At 40.2% G+C, this 22,078-nt stretch overlaps 1 protein-coding gene across 2 annotated transcripts in view; it reads right to left on the reverse strand.

The window, feature by feature from the left end:
• The window catches only part of PLA2G4A (phospholipase A2 group IVA), a 67,466-nt gene that overhangs the window by 7,437 nt on the left and 37,951 nt on the right, over positions 1 to 22,078 (reverse strand). For both annotated transcript variants that reach the window (XM_040610430.1, XM_040610431.1), the window contains exons 7-13: positions 20,920 to 21,056; positions 16,785 to 17,007; positions 15,243 to 15,357; positions 9,782 to 9,919; positions 9,382 to 9,474; positions 6,436 to 6,507; positions 4,162 to 4,404 (exon numbers count right to left, since the gene is read on the reverse strand). In XM_040610430.1, the coding sequence (XP_040466364.1) occupies positions 4,162 to 4,404; positions 6,436 to 6,507; positions 9,382 to 9,474; positions 9,782 to 9,919; positions 15,243 to 15,357; positions 16,785 to 17,007; positions 20,920 to 21,056 (1,021 nt within the window). The remainder of the gene's footprint in view (positions 1 to 4,161; positions 4,405 to 6,435; positions 6,508 to 9,381; positions 9,475 to 9,781; positions 9,920 to 15,242; positions 15,358 to 16,784; positions 17,008 to 20,919; positions 21,057 to 22,078) is intronic.

Raw genomic sequence — 22,078 nt, forward strand, 5'->3', positions numbered from 1 at the left:
TTAGTTCTTGTATAATTAAATTTTCTAGCACCTACTTATTGGCAATGGAAGTAATCTGAAAAAGATATTTTAATGTGAAGTAAATCCATCAAAAATAATTCAAACTCTAGTACCTATCATTCCAGGATCCATGAGAAAAATATACTGTTATGAGCAGCAAAAAGATTCTCAGAGCTCATATTTTGACCTTTTATTTTTGTTATTATTTGAGGGCACTTTGATAAGAAATGAGGCACCGGTTTCCTAATATTTGCTTTGATTTCTAAGGGAGAAAACACTTTCAAATCATTGCCTGTTGCTAAAGGGCTAAGTGCGTTTACAGACCTATTTTAGAACCAGATATAATTCATAACCATGAATTAGCATAAATCAATGAAAACATAGGTCTATCAAATTAATCATTTTAAAAACACTGGTAAAAAAACTGCACTTACTACAGATCCTTTTAGCACAAGTAGACCAGTTTTGTTTTCCTCTCCTTTTTTAATGTCAACATTTCAAATATAATTTAACCCATGTACTCAATAGGATTTCTAAAAATAGCAGAAACATTTCTGTTTAAGTTTTGTATTATCTTATTTTACAAAATTTGAATTTTAAAGTCAACAGTGATCCTTTAAACAACAGTACCACCTCTCATAATGTTTGTGATAGGTATGCTACTGCATACACAAACTTCCTATGACAAAGGCATCGAAGAACAAGACAGTTCCTATTGCTTACAGCCTTCATGACTCTATAATCAAATTTATGATAATAATCGTATGATATTTGAAATGATAAAATATCATAATGCCATCAATAAATATATAATGACCACACAGATCGTTTTTATTAGTTGTGGTCTTCTGTAATTACGGAAAAAACTGCAAGTTGAATTTCTCCTTTTTATTATAATTCCTCTTAGATGTACACTTCTAATCTTTGAACTGAGAAGAAAAGTCCCAAAATGCAACTTGTGTCCATGTTACAGGGTCAGAATTCAAAAGCAATGAAGACAATCTGGTTATTTTCATGACGTGACCTTAAAGGCAGACTGAGCGTGTGAGCCGAGTTGATGCACACAGGGTCTGGAGCCAGGGCCAGAGGCAGCACACGGCACTGGGCGAGACAAGGAGGGCAGGCAGGACCGACTGCCGCTCAGGACCTGCAGGTGAGCCTGCCATTGCTCCTGGGAGAGATGTAACGTACAGTAAGTATCCCTGACGGTAAAAGAAGTGCCACCTGCTCTATAACCTGTGTGGTAGTTATTCTGAAGCGCTGGAAAAGAAAGTTTTGGGATTTTTGTACTTTACAACACATGAATCCAGGAGAATCATTCCATATACTCTAGCAGCCCTGCTAAGTCAGTCCATTGTTATTCATCAAATGGTATGAAGACTGGATGAAGTATTTATCCTCTGGGAGCCTGGGACATGAATTTTCAGTCCGTGCAGACTGCTTTTATGAAAGATGCATCCGTATTACGAGAAGTCCATCAAACAGCAAACTGGGAGAAGCATGACTACAGCTCTGTGTGAAGCTAGCGCAGTACGCCTACCTGATTTGCAGTAACTGGATACACAAATGGATATTAAGAATTGTTTGGAAATAAGAAAGAGCATGTTCTAGAGACCAGACTTTGTCACAGATAGCAGCTTCAGTGGAAGTATGGGAGATGAAAAGGGCATTTGCTGCTGACATGCATCCACTGTAACAGTTTCCATAAATACTGAAATAAGGAAGCAGAGCTTATGAGTTATTTTTTCCCTATTGTTATTCACTCTGCATTTTCTCAAGTGATTCTGGTGTGTCATAACATCAAGGCACAGAACAGAACAACTCTGAGTTCACAATGACATCAGTCAAGGGGTGTAAAGTTTTAAAGCTTATTTGAGATCAATTAATAAAATGCTCAGCATAAATCGAACCTGTAGCAAAGTGAAGCCAAGCATCTGACTTTCTGATCGAGCAGCTGAGATCCCGTCTGCATGCACTGCAAGCCCTAAATTGAATCCGCAGTAATGACTGCAGCATCTGCTTAGGTCTGCCACAGTTCATCCTCTGCAGCGCAACCCAGTGGGTCTACGAAGGTTCAAGACAACTGGAGATGTAAAGTATTATTGGTATCCTTTCCGATTCATTTACTTCTCCTTTGGAGTGTCTGGTAATAAAGAGAAATTAAGTCCTAAAGCAATTCAGACTTCTCTCTGTACTCAAGCAGACAGGTAAACTGCTAGTGGTAGGAATAAATATGCAAAGTTTAAATGCATCCAATGCCTTGGTAATACACAATAATTTAGATTTACACCAAAGTTTTCTGTCTGCTCCTCTGGGCTCCTAGGCTCGTACATACGTTAGCAAAATTCACAGCATTAAAATGTGGATACACTTATCACACTACTGAATGACTACATGTTATATTAACTACTGAAATCTCATGGGCTTTTTAACTGTTCTTGACCATAATATTGCAACCACTCATACCTGTTAGACTCAAGTTGTTAGTTCAGGTTTACAAGTGTGGGCTTCAGATAACACTAAAATGATTGGAGTTATGTCAAAGTTTTGCCAGACATTTTACCAAAAGAAATTTCAGGCACTCAAAAGTAATTGTCTCAGAGGTGCAGGCTCATTCTGTCAAACCAGTATTTTAATTCAATTGGAATTAAAACCCAGGAAGTTGACAGTAGATTCTGAAGGTTATTCACATGTCTTAATTATGCAAAATTCTCATCAACTGTCTTTTTTTCCAATCGTAATTTACTACCCGCTTTCCTGCCTCTTTTACGACTACTATAAATATTAAGATTACTCAGTTGTAAACACCTCTGAGATGATAAAAATATTTAGAAAGTGGAGTACAGATGGAAATTACTATACAACCACTCAAAGGGATTTGTTACATTAACAAATACAAATTAGAGCGCGTCTGCTACTTAAGCTTTTAAATGACATCTGGTATTTACTCTTGCATAACGACCAGCCAGTACAATCTCTTTCCTCTGCACAGAAATAAGGGCTGAAGTGAGTACTGTTACTCTGAGGGATGGTTGGCGGTGCTGTGCTGCAACACAGGAACATGGAAGGAACAGCACTTTCAGAGATTTGTAGTTCTTTGGCTTGATGGATGTCAGTAGTGATCCACAATAATCTAGAAGCACTATAGTCTGTATCACAGAAACTGTATGTGGAGGCTCCACCAAGCATGCATTTTCACCGGGATGCAACTTTTCTATAAGGCAACTCATACCCTTAGCTCAGTGTTCTGTTACCTACTGAGGAAGAAAAAAAAAAAAAAAAGCACTAGCGCCAGAAGAATACTAAGAAATCAATTGGCTTTCATTGAGAAGATTGTAATGAACACTGTCTATAGCAAATCTTCAAACTGCTAATTGAACGTGATTCCTAATTCTTTGCAGCTACCGTCTCAGACACCACATACTTCATGGAGTGGGGGAAGACACTGAATTTCTTTTGTAAATTAACATTTTTCTGAAAGTCTTATTTTGCCTCCTCATTCCTGCTTAAGCCAACATAAAGGTGCAGATGCACCTACACATCAGTCACATGTGAAATGTGAATGCACCTGACAGATCAGTGACACTGGGAAGAACATGGTGTCAGCAAAGCAAGGATCCAGAAGTAAAAAAGTGTGTTGCTCCCACAGGTTTTTCAGAGGGAGACAAAGTCAGTAGAAGGGCGACAAAATTTTTGCAACAGGGAAGTCCTGTAGAACAAGGAAAGGTTTTATTTCCACCAGAAGGCTTAGAACCAGGAAGAGAAAAGGAACAACACAGGATACCCTATGGAGAAGTCCAAGAGAGTGAGAAAGTGGCCTTAATGAAGGGCACCATGCACAAAAGCAGCTCTGTCAACTCAGCCAGCAATTCCTTCAGACCTAAAGAGCCACCTCCCCTCCACGAGGCACTGACTGTTCTGTACGCTCTGCCAGGGGACAGGGGAGTAAGGCAGCAGTCACTGCGTGGTGCCCTGTGAAACACCCAGTCACCTCAAAACCTCTGCTGCTGATCAGTACCAACGACTGCCACTACAGAACCCTTCTCCTGCCTTCAGGTATGTGCTGTTGTAAGCCTCACAGTTTGATGTTACCACCCTGAGAACTCAAGTTTCTGGTTTTACTAATGAATACGCAGCCACATAGGCTTTCTGCAAACTAACCTGCAACCGCTGCATCTAGTTCATCTTCCTCCACGGACTCCTGAGTAAAAAGCTCTGCCAGAGGGGAGAGCGGGTAACAGCTGTTGAGGTTCAATCCCAGCATGAAGTTGTGCACTTTTCCAGCACGCCCTTCCCTGGTGTTGAAAAGGGCACTATCACCCACCAAAGCCATCAGCATTCGCTGCACCCAGCTCTCTTGGCTGTTGTTCTGATACTCTTGATTTGCCTCAGCATTTTCAGTGCCTGGAGAGGAAAATTAAAATAACCAATGGTGAGACAGTTAACGTATAAAGCATAAACCCAAGATTTCTGGGTCTACTAAAATAAAGGACCTATTAAAATAAAAGGAACTGGGTCACAGCCTTTTTTCAAGGAGCTGTGGACTGAAGGAGTTCTGCTGCAGGAATTTCAGAGGAATGGAGAGAAACCGCGCTCTTAACGTCACAGGCCAGTGATACTTTTCATCTGCAGTATAGCAGCGTGGATGTGTCCATCAGAAAAATCGGCTGGGAATGTGTAAGATGACCTGAGCCAGACTCAGTCTGGATAGAAAGGACAATGACACTACATATGGCTTTATCTGTGCTAGCTTTATGCTTTATCTGGGTGCCAGCACCTGGAAGACAAACTCTCCTGGACTCAGGGGACAGACTTGAGTCGCCAAGATCCATACTCTGTGTAGACCTAAATTCATCTGGATGTATACTGACACCTTTCTCCATCTTTTGCTGATTGCTAGAAACTCAGCTTTCCTTAAGGCAAGGTTAGTCTGCATAAAGCAGAATGCTACAGCATCAGAATTCTCAAATACCTGAAAATACTCTTACAGTAAACTGTAGACTACAATCAGTATCTGTTTTAATTAACTAAAGAGTGCAATCAAACATCCAGACTTGAATGTCTATAGCTAGATGTTGCAGTGAAAATGACTTGGATTGGTGTCACCTTGCATTCATAAACTATCAAAGTTGACTTTTTGGGGTGTTTTGTGTGAGAAGACAATTCAGACTCAGGCTTGATACTTTAAATCCAGCATTGAAACGTGCCTCTTTAATCCAGACTTTAAAGGATCTGATTTTTATATAAGCAGAGAAAAACCAAGCATCAAACACCACAAAATGTAGAGGTCCAACATCTGTACAATATTCTATAGAAGTGACAGGGATTACCAAGTGTTTACAAATCGCAGAGTTGTAGGTTGCCCGTTGTGGCTACAAACTTTGAGAGAAACGTAGTGTTACGTGCTAGCTATAGGCTTAAATAGGAAATCTGCAAATGAACACAAAATGTGGTACCACCCTCTCCCTATTATTTTACACATAATGGGAATTGAAAAAGTAATAATTTAACTGAGCTAATGACATAATTCACTGCCTCGTCATACAAGATTTTCTTTTCTTCCTGTAGATCCTAGAATTACCAAGAGCTGCATTCCCATCTTTCGTTGTTAAAAACAGGTGAAAATCACTGTTGTCCCCAAAAGTATCATCAAATACAGGAAGCCTTATTAGGACGAGACAGAGACCCTGACTAAAATCACCAAAATCCCCAGGTGGTTTAGGTACCTAAAGATAACTATCAATAGGATCTTTTCTTCCCACCATGCAATGTTGCCCTTGTAGTTGTGCCTCTTCTAAGAAACTGGATTTGGACACTGTTTAAAGCACTGTGCCAAGCACCAGGGAGTTCCTATATCAGATGTCATTTACAAACATGCTACAAGACACCATGAATGCTGAAAACATAAATTCAACCATTCTCAGGTTAAACAGTTCATCAAGGAGCCCCTGAAAACAATGGACAGTGTTAGTTTGCTGGGCCAGTAACAATCTGAACATGCCTCTGAGCTCAGCAGGTTGCTGGCGACAGACTTCTAGAGATCATTGGCTCAGCAACACTCATTTTTGGTTGTATGCAAAACTGCAGATGGCTGCAAGGCCCTGTTGGGCTGACGCCAAGACTGAAGATCTGTGAGAGAATCACTTGATCATCAGCTTGACCAGGAGCCATGAAGTCAAGCCAAAGGATCTCCTGAGGTCTCTTGTTCAACACTTCCCTATTTTGCTTGAGCCACTGGCTCCTTTAAGATCCTTGGGCTAGGCAATTAAGTTTTACCATTGGTATAAATGAGAGCAGAGCTCTCAGTCGTAAGAGATTATTGCTAAGACTATGGAAAACCAGCTGTGGCTGATTACCAACATCCACAAACCTGACCAAGCTACTGGAAAGCCAATGAAAAGAGTAAACTGAAACAGAATCTGAGGACTTCCTTACCTTTTGGATGCTGTGATTCATCTTCGCTGTCTGAACTGTCGTTGCTTACAAGATGCTTTAGCCTAATATTTTCTGTCGAAAGAAATACAAAATTACTTTAAACTGCTAGGGTTTAATTGTCAGAGCAGCTAAGAATTTCAAAAAAATCTGGGTCATAAAACTATCGTAGTCTTCATATGAGAAAACACAGCTGAAGAAATTCAATCTTCTGTGGCCATCTTTACATTCAGAATCTGATCAGAATATATTGGCTTTAGGCTGCGATTTCTGCAGAGCTCCTGCACTAGGCAGATTAGCCAAACGGCTGAGAAAACAGAATGTAATTCTAAACTGGTACCTACCGCTTACCTCTGCACTACATATCTGACACATTTCATTCACCTCGAATAAAACTCAGACGTATACATTCTGTTCTCTCAATAACTCCTAGTGAACTAGAAAGACAATGTTAAGTTCTGTTAGTTACTTGCTAATTTAAAAAAAAGAAAAAAAAAAAGAGGAATGCTTAACCCCATTTATACATAGAAGAATGGATAACCTTAAAAATACCCATTTTTAATATGTATAAATATACATATTATTAAATATATATATATAGTAATAACAGAAGAACAAAAGCCAAGATGGTTATGAAAGTTTTACTGGAGTATGTGTGAAAAAGTCCAATGCAGTTACATGGGCAGGAAAGACATTGGTTTTCACTTCATAACATTAAGTGTGAGAAATAAAACTAGAAATGAGTGAACTTCTCTGGCAAAACCCTGCATTTTGTTAGGGTTAACAGCTTTGTTTCCAAAACAACCGCAAAGTCATTGTTAACTGTTCATTACTATTCCAAGGCATTATTCCAAAGTCAAAACGAATACTGAAAAAGCAACACATTCCATGTCTCAGGTAAGGTTTGTAGTGGAGGTGAATTCACGTGAGAATGGATTATAGGCTGACAATATTATTTTTGCTAATTATGGAGGGGAGACTTGAAATACAAACATTTGCAACATTTTATGAGCAGCCTGATCTCAGAAGCTTCTATCCTACAGAGGCTGAAGACACTCAGCGAATTCCAGTGATGCAAATGTATCCAAGAGAAGACTTGAAAACAACCCCTTTATTCCCTAGTACAACATACGCTAGGAATCATCTCTAGTTGAAATCTGAAGCCAGCTAAAATAAACTGAATGAGGGTTGTTTCCTAATGAACTTGAACATACTATCAACTAATTCTTTTTTCCGTTAAAAAAATAAAATAAAATAATATCTACTTTTCATCACAGAATGAAAACATATGTTGTTTCTGGTGGCATACCTCTGCTTTGGGCTGTAATTTCCTACAAATGCTATAATTTCTACTAAATGCAGTACCAAAACAATGTCGATTACACTTTGCACTTTTAGCTTACCTCTAAATCTACAAGCACACCTGGCTGAAAGAAAAGACTGAACAGAGAGTCACTGTAACATCAAGTGTAAAAAAACCACAGCTTTATTACCCTTGGTAATGAATACTGGACACATGGCCACCACTGTTGCTTTTTTTCTGAAGAGGATTACGCCCTCTTAGATTTACATACAACACTGTAAAAATCCCCACAGAAATGGAAGAGCTTAGTCATCATGTGTTGTTCCTTCAATACTTTTTCTGTTTAATATTCAGTGGGTCCTCAATCACTACTCAAATATGGACAAAGATGCACCAAAAAAACCCACGTGCAAACTCCTGAGCAATGAAAGAAGGAGGCAGGTCAAAATAAAAATTAGTGACCAAAAAAGGAAGCTAACAAAACCAACAAATGCCATTTTTGGACTTCAATCACCTCTTTAAAGCAACCTCTATGCAAAATTTATTATTTACTGCTGTGTGCAACACTGGCTCTTCTGATGTCCATTGGCATCTGGGACATCTTCAGCACTGGCAACAGATTGTGGTTCAAGTCACATTAGTATTCTCACATCTAATCTCACTTCAAAGCGTATTTTTTAAATTATATGTGAAATGAGCCACAGGTGAGAGATAACAATCTGTCTCTCAACATCTTAAAAAGCAGTAACACAGACTTTTCAACTACCACATTTATTGACAGAGATCCTCCATTACTAAGCGTTAACACTCATGAGGTGTATCAGGAATATGAATCTGGAAGCACAGGTCTCATTTTCACCCATAAATCGTACATTATCAAAGAGCTGAATACCATCTACCAGGAGACAGAGACAGCTAAGGGGCTTGGGGGGGGTGGGGTCTGTGTGTGTGTTTTGTTTTTTTAAAAAAATCAACTCCATCTGCATTTTCTCTCCACACTCTTCAGAAAAAACTGGCTGTCTAGTACAGTATATTTATTGGTTATACAATTCTCTGGAATGCCGCCTTCTCAAGAGGAAAAAAGTGTAAAAACCCTTTCATTATCAACTGCACTCTGGAATAAAACACAATAGCTAAACTAAGCTACAACTCTTTTCTTAGAGTCATTATGCCATTTGTGCATTAGGAATGAAACTGAAGTCATCAGATACGAACAGGTGACTTGAATGGAAAAATCTAACAATGCAGAGATGATAAAATTTGGTTTTACTTTACTAATAATCCCTTGCGTAATACAGTGCAGTGTCAAGAGAATATGCAAATAACTATCAAGTATTTGTCAGCTTCTGATCTCCAAAAACTAGCGTAACATTAAAAAGGGAGTTGGGTTAATTTCATGAAAATAGTTGGGATATATGCATGTGACTTTCAGTGCCTCTGATCAGAAACAAAAGGGAAAGAAAGAAAATTACTGACCCTATTTCACTGACCTCATTAGAATCTAGCAATGGCAGCAATTAAAGTTACTTGAATTCCACATTCTTAAAATAACTACCAGCAGACTGCCATCCTTCCACAGAGTGAGAGCACACTAAATCTTGCTAGTAATTGTTTTGCGTAGCAGAAGCATTATTTACTAATGTTACCTAATTCTTCTTCCATGGTGGGACCTTTATTTTGAGAATTGGAGACGCCAAGTACTCTGTTAAATAATATAGAAAATGCACTGCCCCAGACACCTGAAAGGGAAAAAATAAACAATGAATGCTGGCTGGTAGAAGGGAAAAAAAAAACCCATATACAAGTAGCTGCTTGCTCTCTGAACACAACCCTGATTTCGGAACATGCCAAATCAGATGTACATACCAGAAACAATAAAAAAGGGAATGCCAGCCCATGTCTGCGAAATCCTTCAAATGGATGTCTTCCAACAAACTGAGAACTCTACTTCTTGTCTCACACTCTGTGTGACTGCATTTAAAAGCCCTTCCCCATGAACTGCTGAAATTAGTCTTATTTTGAAGTCTCCTTCTGTCACATACTCACCCATCAAGAAATGCAAGGGATTTTCACTATACTTCTTCACCACTGTCCCCATAAAAAATTTGCTTCCAAACAAATCAGGAGACATAAAAGTGCCATACTTTGCCATACCAATCTCATACGGACTGAATTCCACCCAGTCTGCAAAATAAGAAACAAAATTGTGCTTTATTTAGCAATCTCAGCCTGAATAGAAACAGAGGATGAAAATACATAAATGAATGAAACCTCTGTCCGAGTGAAGAAATTTTAGTTAAAATGGAAGTTAAATAACCAACAGGAATACTTCTTAGGTTGTGATGAAGTCAAAATTTTGATTTCAAATGAGACAAACTAATGTCTCAGCAGAGAAGGAATTCTCATTCTCCTCTGTTATCACAACAAACTTTTGAAAAAATGAGGTTGCAGAAACAGAAGTATAAAGCAATCATGAATGAGATCATAATGAGAAAAACAAAATTGCATCTGGTTTTCATCTCATGCTTCAGTATGACTCCCTGTCACATGAAATGCAACGTGGGTCTAAGTTTCCAAGTTTCTTTTCTTTCACTGTCATCCTACGAAAAACAGAGAGCAGTGACAAAGGCAGCAGAAAAATCATCTAGTATCACAAAAGTTTTGAAACATTCTAGGACAGGCATTTGAATTCCACCAAAACCTAAAATTTCTAGTGAAATCCAGTATGAAAAGGCAAAGCTGAGAGGCAGCTGAGAAACTTACTAATACCAAACAATGCCAAATATTTTTAAAAGTACGTTCCATTTTTTGAATACAGAGCTCAATAAAAATATGGAATAAAATGTTCAAATGCATTTTCTGATCTTAGTAGATGTATAACAGTAATGATATATGCCTTTTTTGAAAATGGATTCAGCTGACTTTGAAATATTTTCTTTGATACAAGTGGATTTGCTTAGATCAGACAATTTCACAAAGGGAGCAATGACAAACAAAAGAGACCCTACATTTTTAGTATTTCACCCATTCAACTGTTTTGTCTTCCATATTTTTAGTAGTGATTACTTCTGTAAACAAATTGGAGGTAATTCTGAAATATGAAGGCAGAAGAAACAGCTTTGAAAAATCCCCACAAGTCATAGGATGTGTCCACTCCTCAAGATACTCGGTGTTTCTGTTGAAATGTTGAGTGTAAGGTTAACCACTTGTCCTGGATAGGAATGATCTAATCATGACTGCTGAGAGTTTTGTTTCATGGGGCAATGCTTATCTATGCTAAGTCAAATACAACATCCTATTTTCCAAATAAACCACCCACAAATCTTCACATTTACTGCAGCAGAAGGAAATTCCTTTGAAGACCTAGTCCAGGAATTTAATGGTATTTCCCTTGAGATATATAAACAGGAATTGGCAGATATGTATTCAGAAATGTGTTGACGGGAAGACTAGATTTATAATTAGAATTCATTTAATCAGTGATAGGCCTTATATCTAAAGAAGATAATTTCTAAATCACATATCCTGCATAGGGAAATAAGATTTCTGCCTTAAAATTAAAGGGTTTCAGCATTAGCTTCTGCCATTCCAGAAATTTCTTGAGACAGTGGCCATTTAAATGAGCAGGACTTGAATGTCCCAAGAGACAAGAACTCTATACCAAGAGAAATATATAGTGTTTATATATATCCCAGTAAATCGGGCTAGTTTCTTGGCTGTGACTTAATCCGAAATGTACTAAAATCAAACCTCTCAGCTGTGTTCAATGCATTTTGGATGTGGCCCTGATGTAAGTTTGATCGTAACTCTACACTGCTGCTTACCAGCTGAAGATGCAACAGATTTTTCCTGTTCTCAGGAGGAAAAACGGGTGGTAATTTGCCAACATTAAACAATTGGCAGATTCAGGATGGGGCACATAAACGCCTCCACTGTACTACAACACAGAGACCAGACTCACTTTAGAGTCCAGCCTTGCTGCATGCGGGCAGATCAAACCACACACCGCAGGCAGCATGTGTGATGGACGTGGCTAACCACGCACCAACCGACGGATCCCTCTGAAACCTGGAGCCCGGGATCCGACTGCCAGGAGTCCTCCTCAAGGCAGCCATGCCTCCAGAAGGAACTCCATCGCACCTGCTGGTACGGAGCAACACACACTCTCACCCCCTCACCGACATACGTTTATGTAGTGGATTTGCATGGCAAGGTTTTGGTAGCAGGGGGCTACTGGGGTGGCTTCTGAGAGAAGATTCCAGAAGCTTCCCCCGTGCCCAGTGGAGCCCATGCCGGCCGGCTCCCAGACGGACCCGCTGCTGGCCCAGGCTGAGCCCCTCGGTGCCGGTGGCAGCGCCTCAGGGGAGGGGATTAAGAAGGGGAAAAAACCAAAATATGTGCAACACAACTGCAGTGGAAGAGAGGAGTGGGACTACGTGAGAGCAGCAGCGCTGGCACCCGGGTCGGGGCAGGGGGAGGCCGGGGGGCTCCAGGCCCGGAGCAGAGATTCCCCGGCAGCCCGTGGCGAAGCCCCCGGCGAGGCCGGCTGTGCCCCCAGCACATGGGGGTCCATGGGGGGGCAGATCCCCACCTGCAGCTCATGGAGGACCCCACGCAGGAGCAAGTGGGTGCCCAAAGGAGGCTGTGGCCTGTGGGAAGCCCACGCTGGAGCAGGTGGGTGCTCAAAGGGGGCTGTGAGCCATGAGAAGCCCACACTGGAGCAGGCTCCTGGCAGGACCCGCGGCCCCACGGAGAGGAGAGCCCCGGCTGGAGCAGGTTTGCTGGCAGGACTTGTGGCCCTGTGGGGGACCCACACTAGAGCAGTCCGTTCCTGAAGGACTGCACCCCATGAAAGGGACACATGCTGGAGCAGTTCTGGAAGAACTGCAGCCCACGGGAGGGACTCACGTTGGAGAAGGTCATGGAGAACAGTCTCCTGTGGGAGGGACCCCACGCTGGAGCAGGGGCAGAGTGTGAGGGGGAAGGAGCAGCAGAGACACCGTGCGATGAACTGACCGTCACCCCCATTCCCCGTCCCCCTGCACTGCTCAGGGGGAGGAGGCAGAGAAATCGGGAATGAAGTCTGGGAGGAAGGGAGGGGTGGGAGGAAGGTGTTTTTCTGATTTGAATGGTAATAAATTAAACTGATTTCCCAAGTAGAGACTGTTTTGCCCAGGATGGTAACTGCTGTTTGATCTCCTTGTCCTTATCTCAACCCATGAGCTTTCCTTATATTTTCTCTCCCGTCTGGTTGAAGACAGGAGTAATAGAGTGACTGTGGTGGGCACCTGGTATTCAGCCAGGGTCAAACCACCAGTTTACCATAATGACTTTCAAGAGCAAAACACCAAAATCCAAAATTTGACTGGTCTGGCACCGCAGCAGCAGCGATGGTGGTGAACAAGGCTGTTAGGGGATGGAAGCACACAATACCAAAGCCAAACGTTAAATTCCAGTCCCCTCTTTAACACTGGATATCAGTATTCTCAGGTAATTTCTCATTATTAAAGAAGCTATCGTAATTAAAAAATAATAATAAAAAAGTCATCTAACTAAATCACTGTAATTATGTTCAGTTAAAAATATTACTGCAGTTTTGGGTATGGCCAGCACCACCTGGGTCAGAAATGCCATCAGCAGGGAGAACATGCAGAGCCCGAGGCATGAAAGCTATCAACAGCTGCATGAAATCTTGCACCATCACGGAAGGAATGTTATCTTATATAATTAATGCATGTCAACTTGAAACAACATGAAAGACCTCACCTAAATCTATAATCTAGTAAATAAGAAAGTGTAAATATTTCTGCTCAGTTTACTATGTGATTCACTTCAAGAATAGCTGTTCGGTTCTAAAAGGAGAAAAAAAAGCTTACAATCAAGATCTAGCATCCTATATATTGATACAGATGACAGCCTCAAAAAAGCAAAACCAAGAACCCCTGGCAGGCACAATACATTTTTTAGACCAATTGGTAAGGCTAGAGAAATTATGACCAGCCTTCAGGTGTTCTGGCCTTGCTTAGAGAAGGCCATTATTAACTAACCATAATTTTGTTTGTAAAATGGTAAATAAGTAACCCAGCAAAATTTCTCAGAAAACAGAAGCTCATGAAAAACCAAAACACTTTTATTGTAAAAAAAAAAAAAAAAAAAGAAAAGTTTCAGTTCCCTAAGGAGGAAAGTAGGCATTCTCCCATGAAAAATTTGACTTAATTTACCACCTCATTTTCAATTACAAACAAAGTTACAACAGGAACTTCTCCAAATAATCTTTTTAGGAAATGTGGATACAATATCTGACTTATAAACCCTGGGCAAGCCACTTGGTGTTTCCCTTCTCAGACTTAATATATGACTATATATACATATATACCCTTTTCTTTGTACAGCATCTAGCATAATTGGACCCACAGAATTGAGGCTACTAGATGGGATTGAAACCTATGGAATAAATAAAAGCAAAAGCCACTTTGGTGTTACCAACAGTACTTTACACTGTGCCACAGGTAAAAAAGAGGTAGTGTAATTTGTTCAATTCTAATTTCACTCTTCTTAAGAAGAGGAATAATTCTGTGTGATTGAAGAAATTTCCCTTTACCTGTTTGATATACTAATGTTAAGCAGCTTTCTGCTGTTGGAGAAACGCCAGCTTTCTTTTTCTCTTGACTCCTGCAATGTACTTAGTTACTACATGGATAAGCAGTATTCTTTTCATTGGTAGGGAATCTTTTTTTTGGTAACATATAGAGAACAAAACTTGGCCGCCACTTAATATTTCACAGAAACCTAAAGAGGCTGTTATTATAGTGTTAGACTTACTTTCAGGTTAAAAAAAAATTAAATACTAATTGTTACAAAATGGTCCAAGAGTATGTCTCTAAACTGCAAGAATGATGGAGAAATAAAGGCCAATAATCTAAAACAGTCTGTTTGTCTTTCCATGGACAGGAAAAGATGCACCTTAAAAGCCAAGAGAAGGCTCAGTTCCGTGGTATGCCATGAGGAAGACATCCATTTGATGCCTGTTCTCCACAGCCCTGTAACCTTGGTGCAAATACTGCACCGATCAAGTGTGTATCCACCTACCTAAGTATGGGTTAACTTAGCCCTACGTAACTCCTTGTTATCAGCCTCTACTGTCAGATTCCCAGAAGCTGCTGAACACAACCCTGTCCATTTCCCAATCACTTTTTAAAACCCACCAGAACTGTCTTTATGATGTGCCTGTTTGATGTACCCTTCAACATCACAACTTCCTATTCTTTTTGTAAGTTAAAATCTCCCAGTACTCAGTTTGTAACAATGCAAATTTTGTTAAGCCCCAAAGAATGTTTCATATCATGGCGAATTCCTTCCTAATCCTTGCTGCAAGACTAATAATTTCTAAGCGTACCAGGTTGCAGGATACAATTATTCTCAGAATTATTAAAAACCCAGGCTTTTTTGTCAGCCATGCACTGCTCTCTTCTTTTCACAAGTGTCTCAATACAGATTGGAAACATACCTGCAAACATCAGCTCTGAGACATCTGGTTTGACGTGGAGACATGTAAAGAGTGGGAGAGCACACTGAGCATTATTGATTTTCTCTTTCATGTTGCTCAAAGTGGTGTCCATTCTCTGCATGAAAAGGAAGACATTATGTCAAAATGGATCCTGTAAAGGCCTGATGATATTTGGGAGAGTACTCATTTCTCTCAAATTCTCAAAGAGAAGGAAAATGGACAAACCCAGCTCCTTAAGACAAACAGAACAGAAGAATTTGTAAAAGGAAGTCTCTGCCTGAATGTCTTTGATCTGCACAGTTCAGGAAGGAGGGAGTGGGAGAAGACATGATAGGAAAATGACAGAAGCATCTGTTAAAGAATCCAAAGTAACATGGCCAAAATGAAAACAGTATTGCTTGACAAAGCAAGTTCTTTCCCTCTGCTACTGTAAAAGATGAAAACAAGGAAAAACCTCTTAGGCAGAACTGCCAATAATGATCATATAATGCTTTTCAATCTGTGCTGTTTCTGAAAAGTCAGCAAAGATAACTAAGAAAAGCAAATGGACTATTAAGAGGTTTACATTTGCTAACCAAGGACCTGCATCTCCCCCAGAAACCATTCTGGAGTCTGCAATCAAGACAGACTGAAAGTCATTATGACATAATAGTGCTAAGATGTGTTATCTGTGAGTAACCAAAATCTTTATTTCCACTTTTCACTGACTGTATCAGGTTCAGATTTAAGCTAAACATTTGTGCATTTGTTTAACCTCTTAGTAAACAGTGACTTCTAACCAACCTCACATGATCATTAACATTCCTTCATCATCAGAAACCTATGCTATATATCACAGTTCCTAAAAGCTGTGTCGCCTGCTTCTCAGTACTTTAAAGTGTTTAAAACCTAATGGCAATGTATACTCATGAAAGACACAAAAACACGTCTTTGAATTTAGTAACACATTTCAATCCTACCATAAGACCAAATCCAAGTTCTGACTGATCCAATCATCTGACTCATTTGAGCTTAAAGTCTGTGTGCCTGATTCAGTCAATTAGGATTTTTCAATAATTAAATACAACAGTATGAAGCCCTCCTATTGTCCCGTTTCCCAGAAAAACAATAATTAATAGAGATATGGATCTTTACCTTGGAATTACTATTTGGTTAAACAAATGCTCTTTTTCTTATAGCAAAATGTGCATAAAGAGGTTGCACCACATTGTAATTTTGTTGTTGAAATTGCTTGAGCAAGTGATTTTAATACACAATGTTAAGAGCTTGCTGCAGGTACCCAGCAACTGAGTTCATTTCTGTTGCACGTGAATGCATGATATTTTCCTAGCTGTTAAAAAAACGAGTACCATTCAGAAACATCCCAGAGCAAGGAAAGCATTTACAAGTTTCTTACCCAGTATCTTTTCAGCTATAACTTTAAATATCCCGATTACTAAATACGCTTTGTTAAATGTTACCAAGGTCATTTAAAAAAAATATTAGCAGCGTTTATTATGCAACAGTTTCATAACTCTAATAACCATAAAAAGATGAACTCACATTATGGATAAGTGTTTCACCTATCAGCATTCCAAAGATATCTGTGAAGGTGACAGGCTGCCCTGAGCTTTTCTTATTCCACAGTGCTTCAATATAGCGTTTGACTTTCTGAGGAGTGAGCAGCAGAAGTGGGTTGTGACTCACGGAGTTCATCAACTCTTGATTAATCTCCTTTGGTCCTTTTTCTGGAAAATCTGGGTGCGAATACAAAGTTGACATGTACCTGCAATGGAAAACAGGCTCTGTAAGTTATCAAAGCCTGGTTCAATGTCAGCTGCCTGAAATGTACAATAAGCTCATAAATAATTTGATACGATTACTGATTAAATCAGGTTAATTTATTCACCATTTATACAGTAAAATGCCATTTCCTTTCTCCCAAGGCACAGAAAGCCAAACAATTTGTTCTAGATGTAAGCATATAATCAAAAACTCAACATACATTTTCATAATGTGTATGATGTAGAAGATTAAAGTGTTCCTCATTTATATGTTTAAGGGATAATGGACAGAATCCTCCTAAGTTGAAAAAAGTTTCTCAAGTTGTCACAGCATACAAAAATTTGGCAGACTGGAGGTCATAGATATATACACGTGCAGTTCTTTCACTCTAAGATGTCTCTCTCTCACTCTCCAGTTCATTATCACTATCCAAAAATTCCTAAAATATATTAGCATATGGCTGGCTTTCCAGGATCTAGATGTTTTCATAGTAAGATGAAGCACAGTAACTACAACCTGTGCAGAGATTTAATTGACTCGCAGGACTGACAAGAGGCCTATCGGGCAATCTTGATTTTGTCACTGAGTAACTCTGGAAACTGAAGGTTTTTTTACTCAAAATAAAGTTTAGGCACACATGCAGACAACTGTGGCTTGCACTTGGTTGGCTTAAGTAACATGATGAGTGAAGACTCAAGATAGGCCATTCCCATCTCCTAGATGTTCATTTCATTGTTATTTGTTCAGTTAGCTGGCTCAGGTAAACATACCACACTGGCAGGCATAGTTCTGCACAGCAGTGAGATATGCACTGTGTGAGCCTGGCCCTGAGACCACTGCCCACCAATTCACTTGACAGCGTGATGAACCCCACCACATGCCTGATGTAAGAACTTGCTCCATAGTCCTTGTGCAGTCTCTAAAGCTTAGCATGCACGTCAGCTCGTGGGTGGAACAAACTCAGCAGCAAGCTTCCATGTGAGCAGAGAAAGGAAAATGCAGGATGAAGAATTCAGTACAAGGTTGAAGCAAGATGACAGAAACCATCAGGGAGGTAAATGCACTGCTTCAAGGTTAGGCATGCATCTGAGTGAACAAGCAAAAACCTGCCTCTCCCTCCAGAAAAGCAATTCTCCACCCTTTAGAAAAAGAAAAGAGCATTATTCCCAAGTAATAGACTGCATAGAAAAAAAGAGTTTCAAAGTGTCAATTAATTTATTCATCAAACAAGAGAGTTCAGATAATCTTGCTATTTTAGTACAGATTTTATAGGTTTACATTAGATCAACCAAGTATTCACACCTGGGTTTTCCCCAAAAAAAGACCTCATGGACATCTGACTGACATCTTTTCAGAATACGGACTACAAACCATTGCCTAGAAACACAGTGAAATTTTTTCACACTGTGTTGCACTGTTCAACTGCTCTTCATCCAGCCAAATGATATCATCCACTTTTCACAAATCTGACAAAAGCACATTGAGATGTCTCAGCAGACAGTGATAAATCTGCCCCCTCAATCACTAGTGATAAAAAAACAGGTTCCTGGGATGCCAACCTTTTATATAGTCCAATATGAATAAGAAATTTACTGTAGTTTCTAGACACTTCCAGCATTTCAAAACCTTCTGGCATTCTGAAAGCTTTCTATCTAGTTTGGGAGGGGGGAATCAAGCTTCACAAGTGAAAAATGATTGAAAAAAACCAACACACAAGGAATAGAACAGACCATCACCTATTTCAGAAGGTTTAGCAACATTGGGGTTAGAGTATTTCCTCAGAACGTGTGGAACCAAAATTCATGTGCTTCCTTAGAGGTTAAACCAGGGGATAAAACTAATCCCAGGCAGATTCCCTGCTCATTTATATTTAGCTATTCCAACAAAAGTCTTTCTCCCTTATTCTTGAAGAAGGGAGACATCCGTATAAGCTCATAATTGTTGTGGTTTAACCCCAACTGGCATTAGACTGGCAGGAACCTCAAGGTCTCTATTCCAAACTCCTGCTCAATGCAGAGCCAACTTAAAAGTCAGATCAGGTTGCTCAGAGCTTTGTTCAGTCAAGTGCTGCTTTCACAGTAAGCACTCACCGAGTCATCCAGAGAGAGGACGACACCTTATCCAGCCTAGCCAAGCAAGGATGGGGCAATACGTTCCAGTGCCTGACCACTCTCACTGCAAAACAGCTAATTCCTAATAGCTAATCTAATTTCTCTTGCTGTTAACTTAAGGCCATTACTCCTTGCCCTTTCTCTGTGCATCTCCAAAGCGACTGTTTTCTTTACAGCTACTCATTAGGTAGCTGAAGACAACAGAAAGATCTCCCCTCACCGCTACCTTTGCCTAGTCCTCAAGGCTAAAGAAACCGAGCTGCCTCACTTTCTCATGTGCTCTAGTCCCCTAAATGCCTTGGTCATACTCTGATGGAATTACTCCAGTTTGTCAATGCCTTTCTTGTACTAGGTGGCCCTAAACTGGATCCAGATGCAGCTCCACTATTCAGACTAGTACCGGTTATGATAAAATTGTATTATGTGACATTTGCAATACCCCCTTGAAAATTTCAAAGTTTTCTTAAGATGTAACATCCTCTACTGCAACCCAATCCACTGACATTAAAACCAAATCTGCAACTTTGCACTTAATGAAAAAAATACGTAGTGTGAAGGAGTCCAAGCAGTTAAGAAATTGGGGCTAAATTTGTCAGATGTCTTTGGCTGATGAAAATTACACCACTTTGAAATGTGTTTCATCATTTCTTTTAAGAAATGCGAAAACAAATAGTTTCAACATTTGTAGTAAGTGTAACTCGGGACAACTTTTATAGAAGCCAAGGAGACAAAAGACGGCAGGTTCATAGCACTGGGCAGGGAGAAGAGAAAGACCTTCATTCAGAAGAGTGGTTGAGGGACACGTAATACTGGGGGTTCAGAGCACTCTGCTGCCTACAAACCCTTGAGCTCATAATGTGCAGACAGTGCCTTTCACACAGTGACATCACTCTGATTTTCTCCTGCTCACGTGGTTCCTGTTAATGGGCTGAAGTATTTATCGAGTCAGACAGAAGGCCATCATAACTACCTGATAAGGGCATTCTAATTGAGACATCTTTGAAGATCTTTACTCCCATCTGACTAACAAACTATTTTGAAAAACAATGTAATTTCTAAATTAAACAGTGACAATAGGAGCGATAACAAGGTAATCCATAGCAGGATGCCCTGCAGCATAGCAGTCAGTCAGCATTCTTTCCTACAAGCCGAAATACACCTGCTCAAATCTCCTAAGAAAGAATCAGTGAACAGGTCCTAGACATCCCCAGTAAATCCATCCACTAAGAAGGGGATTACTCAGTCTATAATGGAACAAAAGATCTTTCAGTGATTTTGAGAATCTCTGCAAAGTCCCCCAAAAGCATACAATCCATTTTGGGTTGAATGAGTCATTATCTTCAAATCACAAGAATTATTTTTTTTTCCATTTCATCAGCAAAACAAAACAATACAAAAATATCTTGGATTTATATCAACAGCTTGAAGTCTTAATTTTTTGGTATCAAGACAAAAGAATCAGTTACACAGTTCTAGTACAAACAGTATTGGCTGTTCATACAGAAACATGGGGGGGGGTGTGTAACACCTCTTTCCATCCATTCCTACTTATCAAAGCTCCTAAGATCACCTGGAGACTGTCTTCACCCTTTGAGGCATTCTGAAACACCTCCACCCGCAGACGTGCTCCACTGACCCGCTATGCTGCAAAACAGCTGTCTCCATATGTCTTTTCCATACTGACAGTGCACACACAGAATTTGCTGTGAATTATAACCTTAGATGTAAGTTAACTCTCATGAAAATTCATTCTTGAACTTCCTGAAGAAAAACTGAAGAAAAACAAAAGAAAAAAACCTTACCACGTGGATCCTGAGAGACCAGCAATGTAAGTCGCACAGTCTAAAACTCCTGATTCATAAAGTGCTTTCATGACTCCAGCAAACCCTACCATGGCACGAAATCCACCTCCTGAACCCAGTATTGCTATCACTGGTACCTGCATAGATGAGAAGAATAGCAGAATTCCACGTCAATTCTGGTAAAGACTTAAAAGTAGTAAATAAACATTGCTCACTGATCACTGGCCAAACATACCAGTCTTGTGCAATTAATAGGTCACCATCCAGAGATCCTCACAGCAGAGAAGAAAGCTGTGCTTTCCCAAACTTGTGCATAGAAGTTCTAACAAGCCAAAAAGAAGGTAATCTGCAGTCTTTTAGTGGCACATGTATAAGAGAATGGCAAAATACTTTATTAAAGCGCTTCGAGATACTACTTTTAAACACAGTACGTTAGAATGCAACATGGGTGATCCCACCCATGAATTTACCTGTTCTCTGGGGCCAAGAGTGATGTACAATATTTGTATGTCATTTACTTAGTCCCTTCTACTTCACAAAGAGCTGGATGGCAGGATTACTTTTGGACTGCAGCACAGGAGGAGGGCAGAGCCGATCACAAGCAAGGGAAGCCAGGAACCAGCTGGCAGCATGAGAGGTTCTGCCAAGGTAGAAAACTCGCTTCCTTCCAGCTTCCTATTTACCTTCTACCTAGGGACCATTAGCAACCAGGAGGTGCAAACAGATGGCATGTAACAAAGCACCCGGCATACAGGGATATAAAGGGAAGCTAATGTGCCTAATTCCCATGCAGGCAAGAAGGAAGATGTGACTGATGCAACACAAGGGCAGAAGAAAGCAGGAATTCCCAGGAGAGGGGGAGCTGCAAGCTTGCTGCTTCTGGCAGTGAGAGAAATCCCCCCTTCCACCTGCAGTCCTTCACCTCAGTTCAGAGCCCTGGTGACAGAAGAGGAACAAATGCTGTCAGGGAGGATTTTGGACCAGATATCACAGTTTACTGGATAAGAAACAGTGATATAAAATGACACATGACAGTAGCTGACGACTCCCTCTTCTATGGGACCCAGGCCAACCGGCCAGTCAGACTGATTGTTTAAGGGGGGGTTGCTGCTTGCCCAGACTCCAAGTGCATGAAGACATGGAGAAATGGCTGAGTATC

This window comes from Falco naumanni, chromosome 11, assembly GCF_017639655.2.
Source record: "Falco naumanni isolate bFalNau1 chromosome 11, bFalNau1.pat, whole genome shotgun sequence".
Lineage (NCBI taxonomy): Eukaryota > Metazoa > Chordata > Aves > Falconiformes > Falconidae > Falco > Falco naumanni.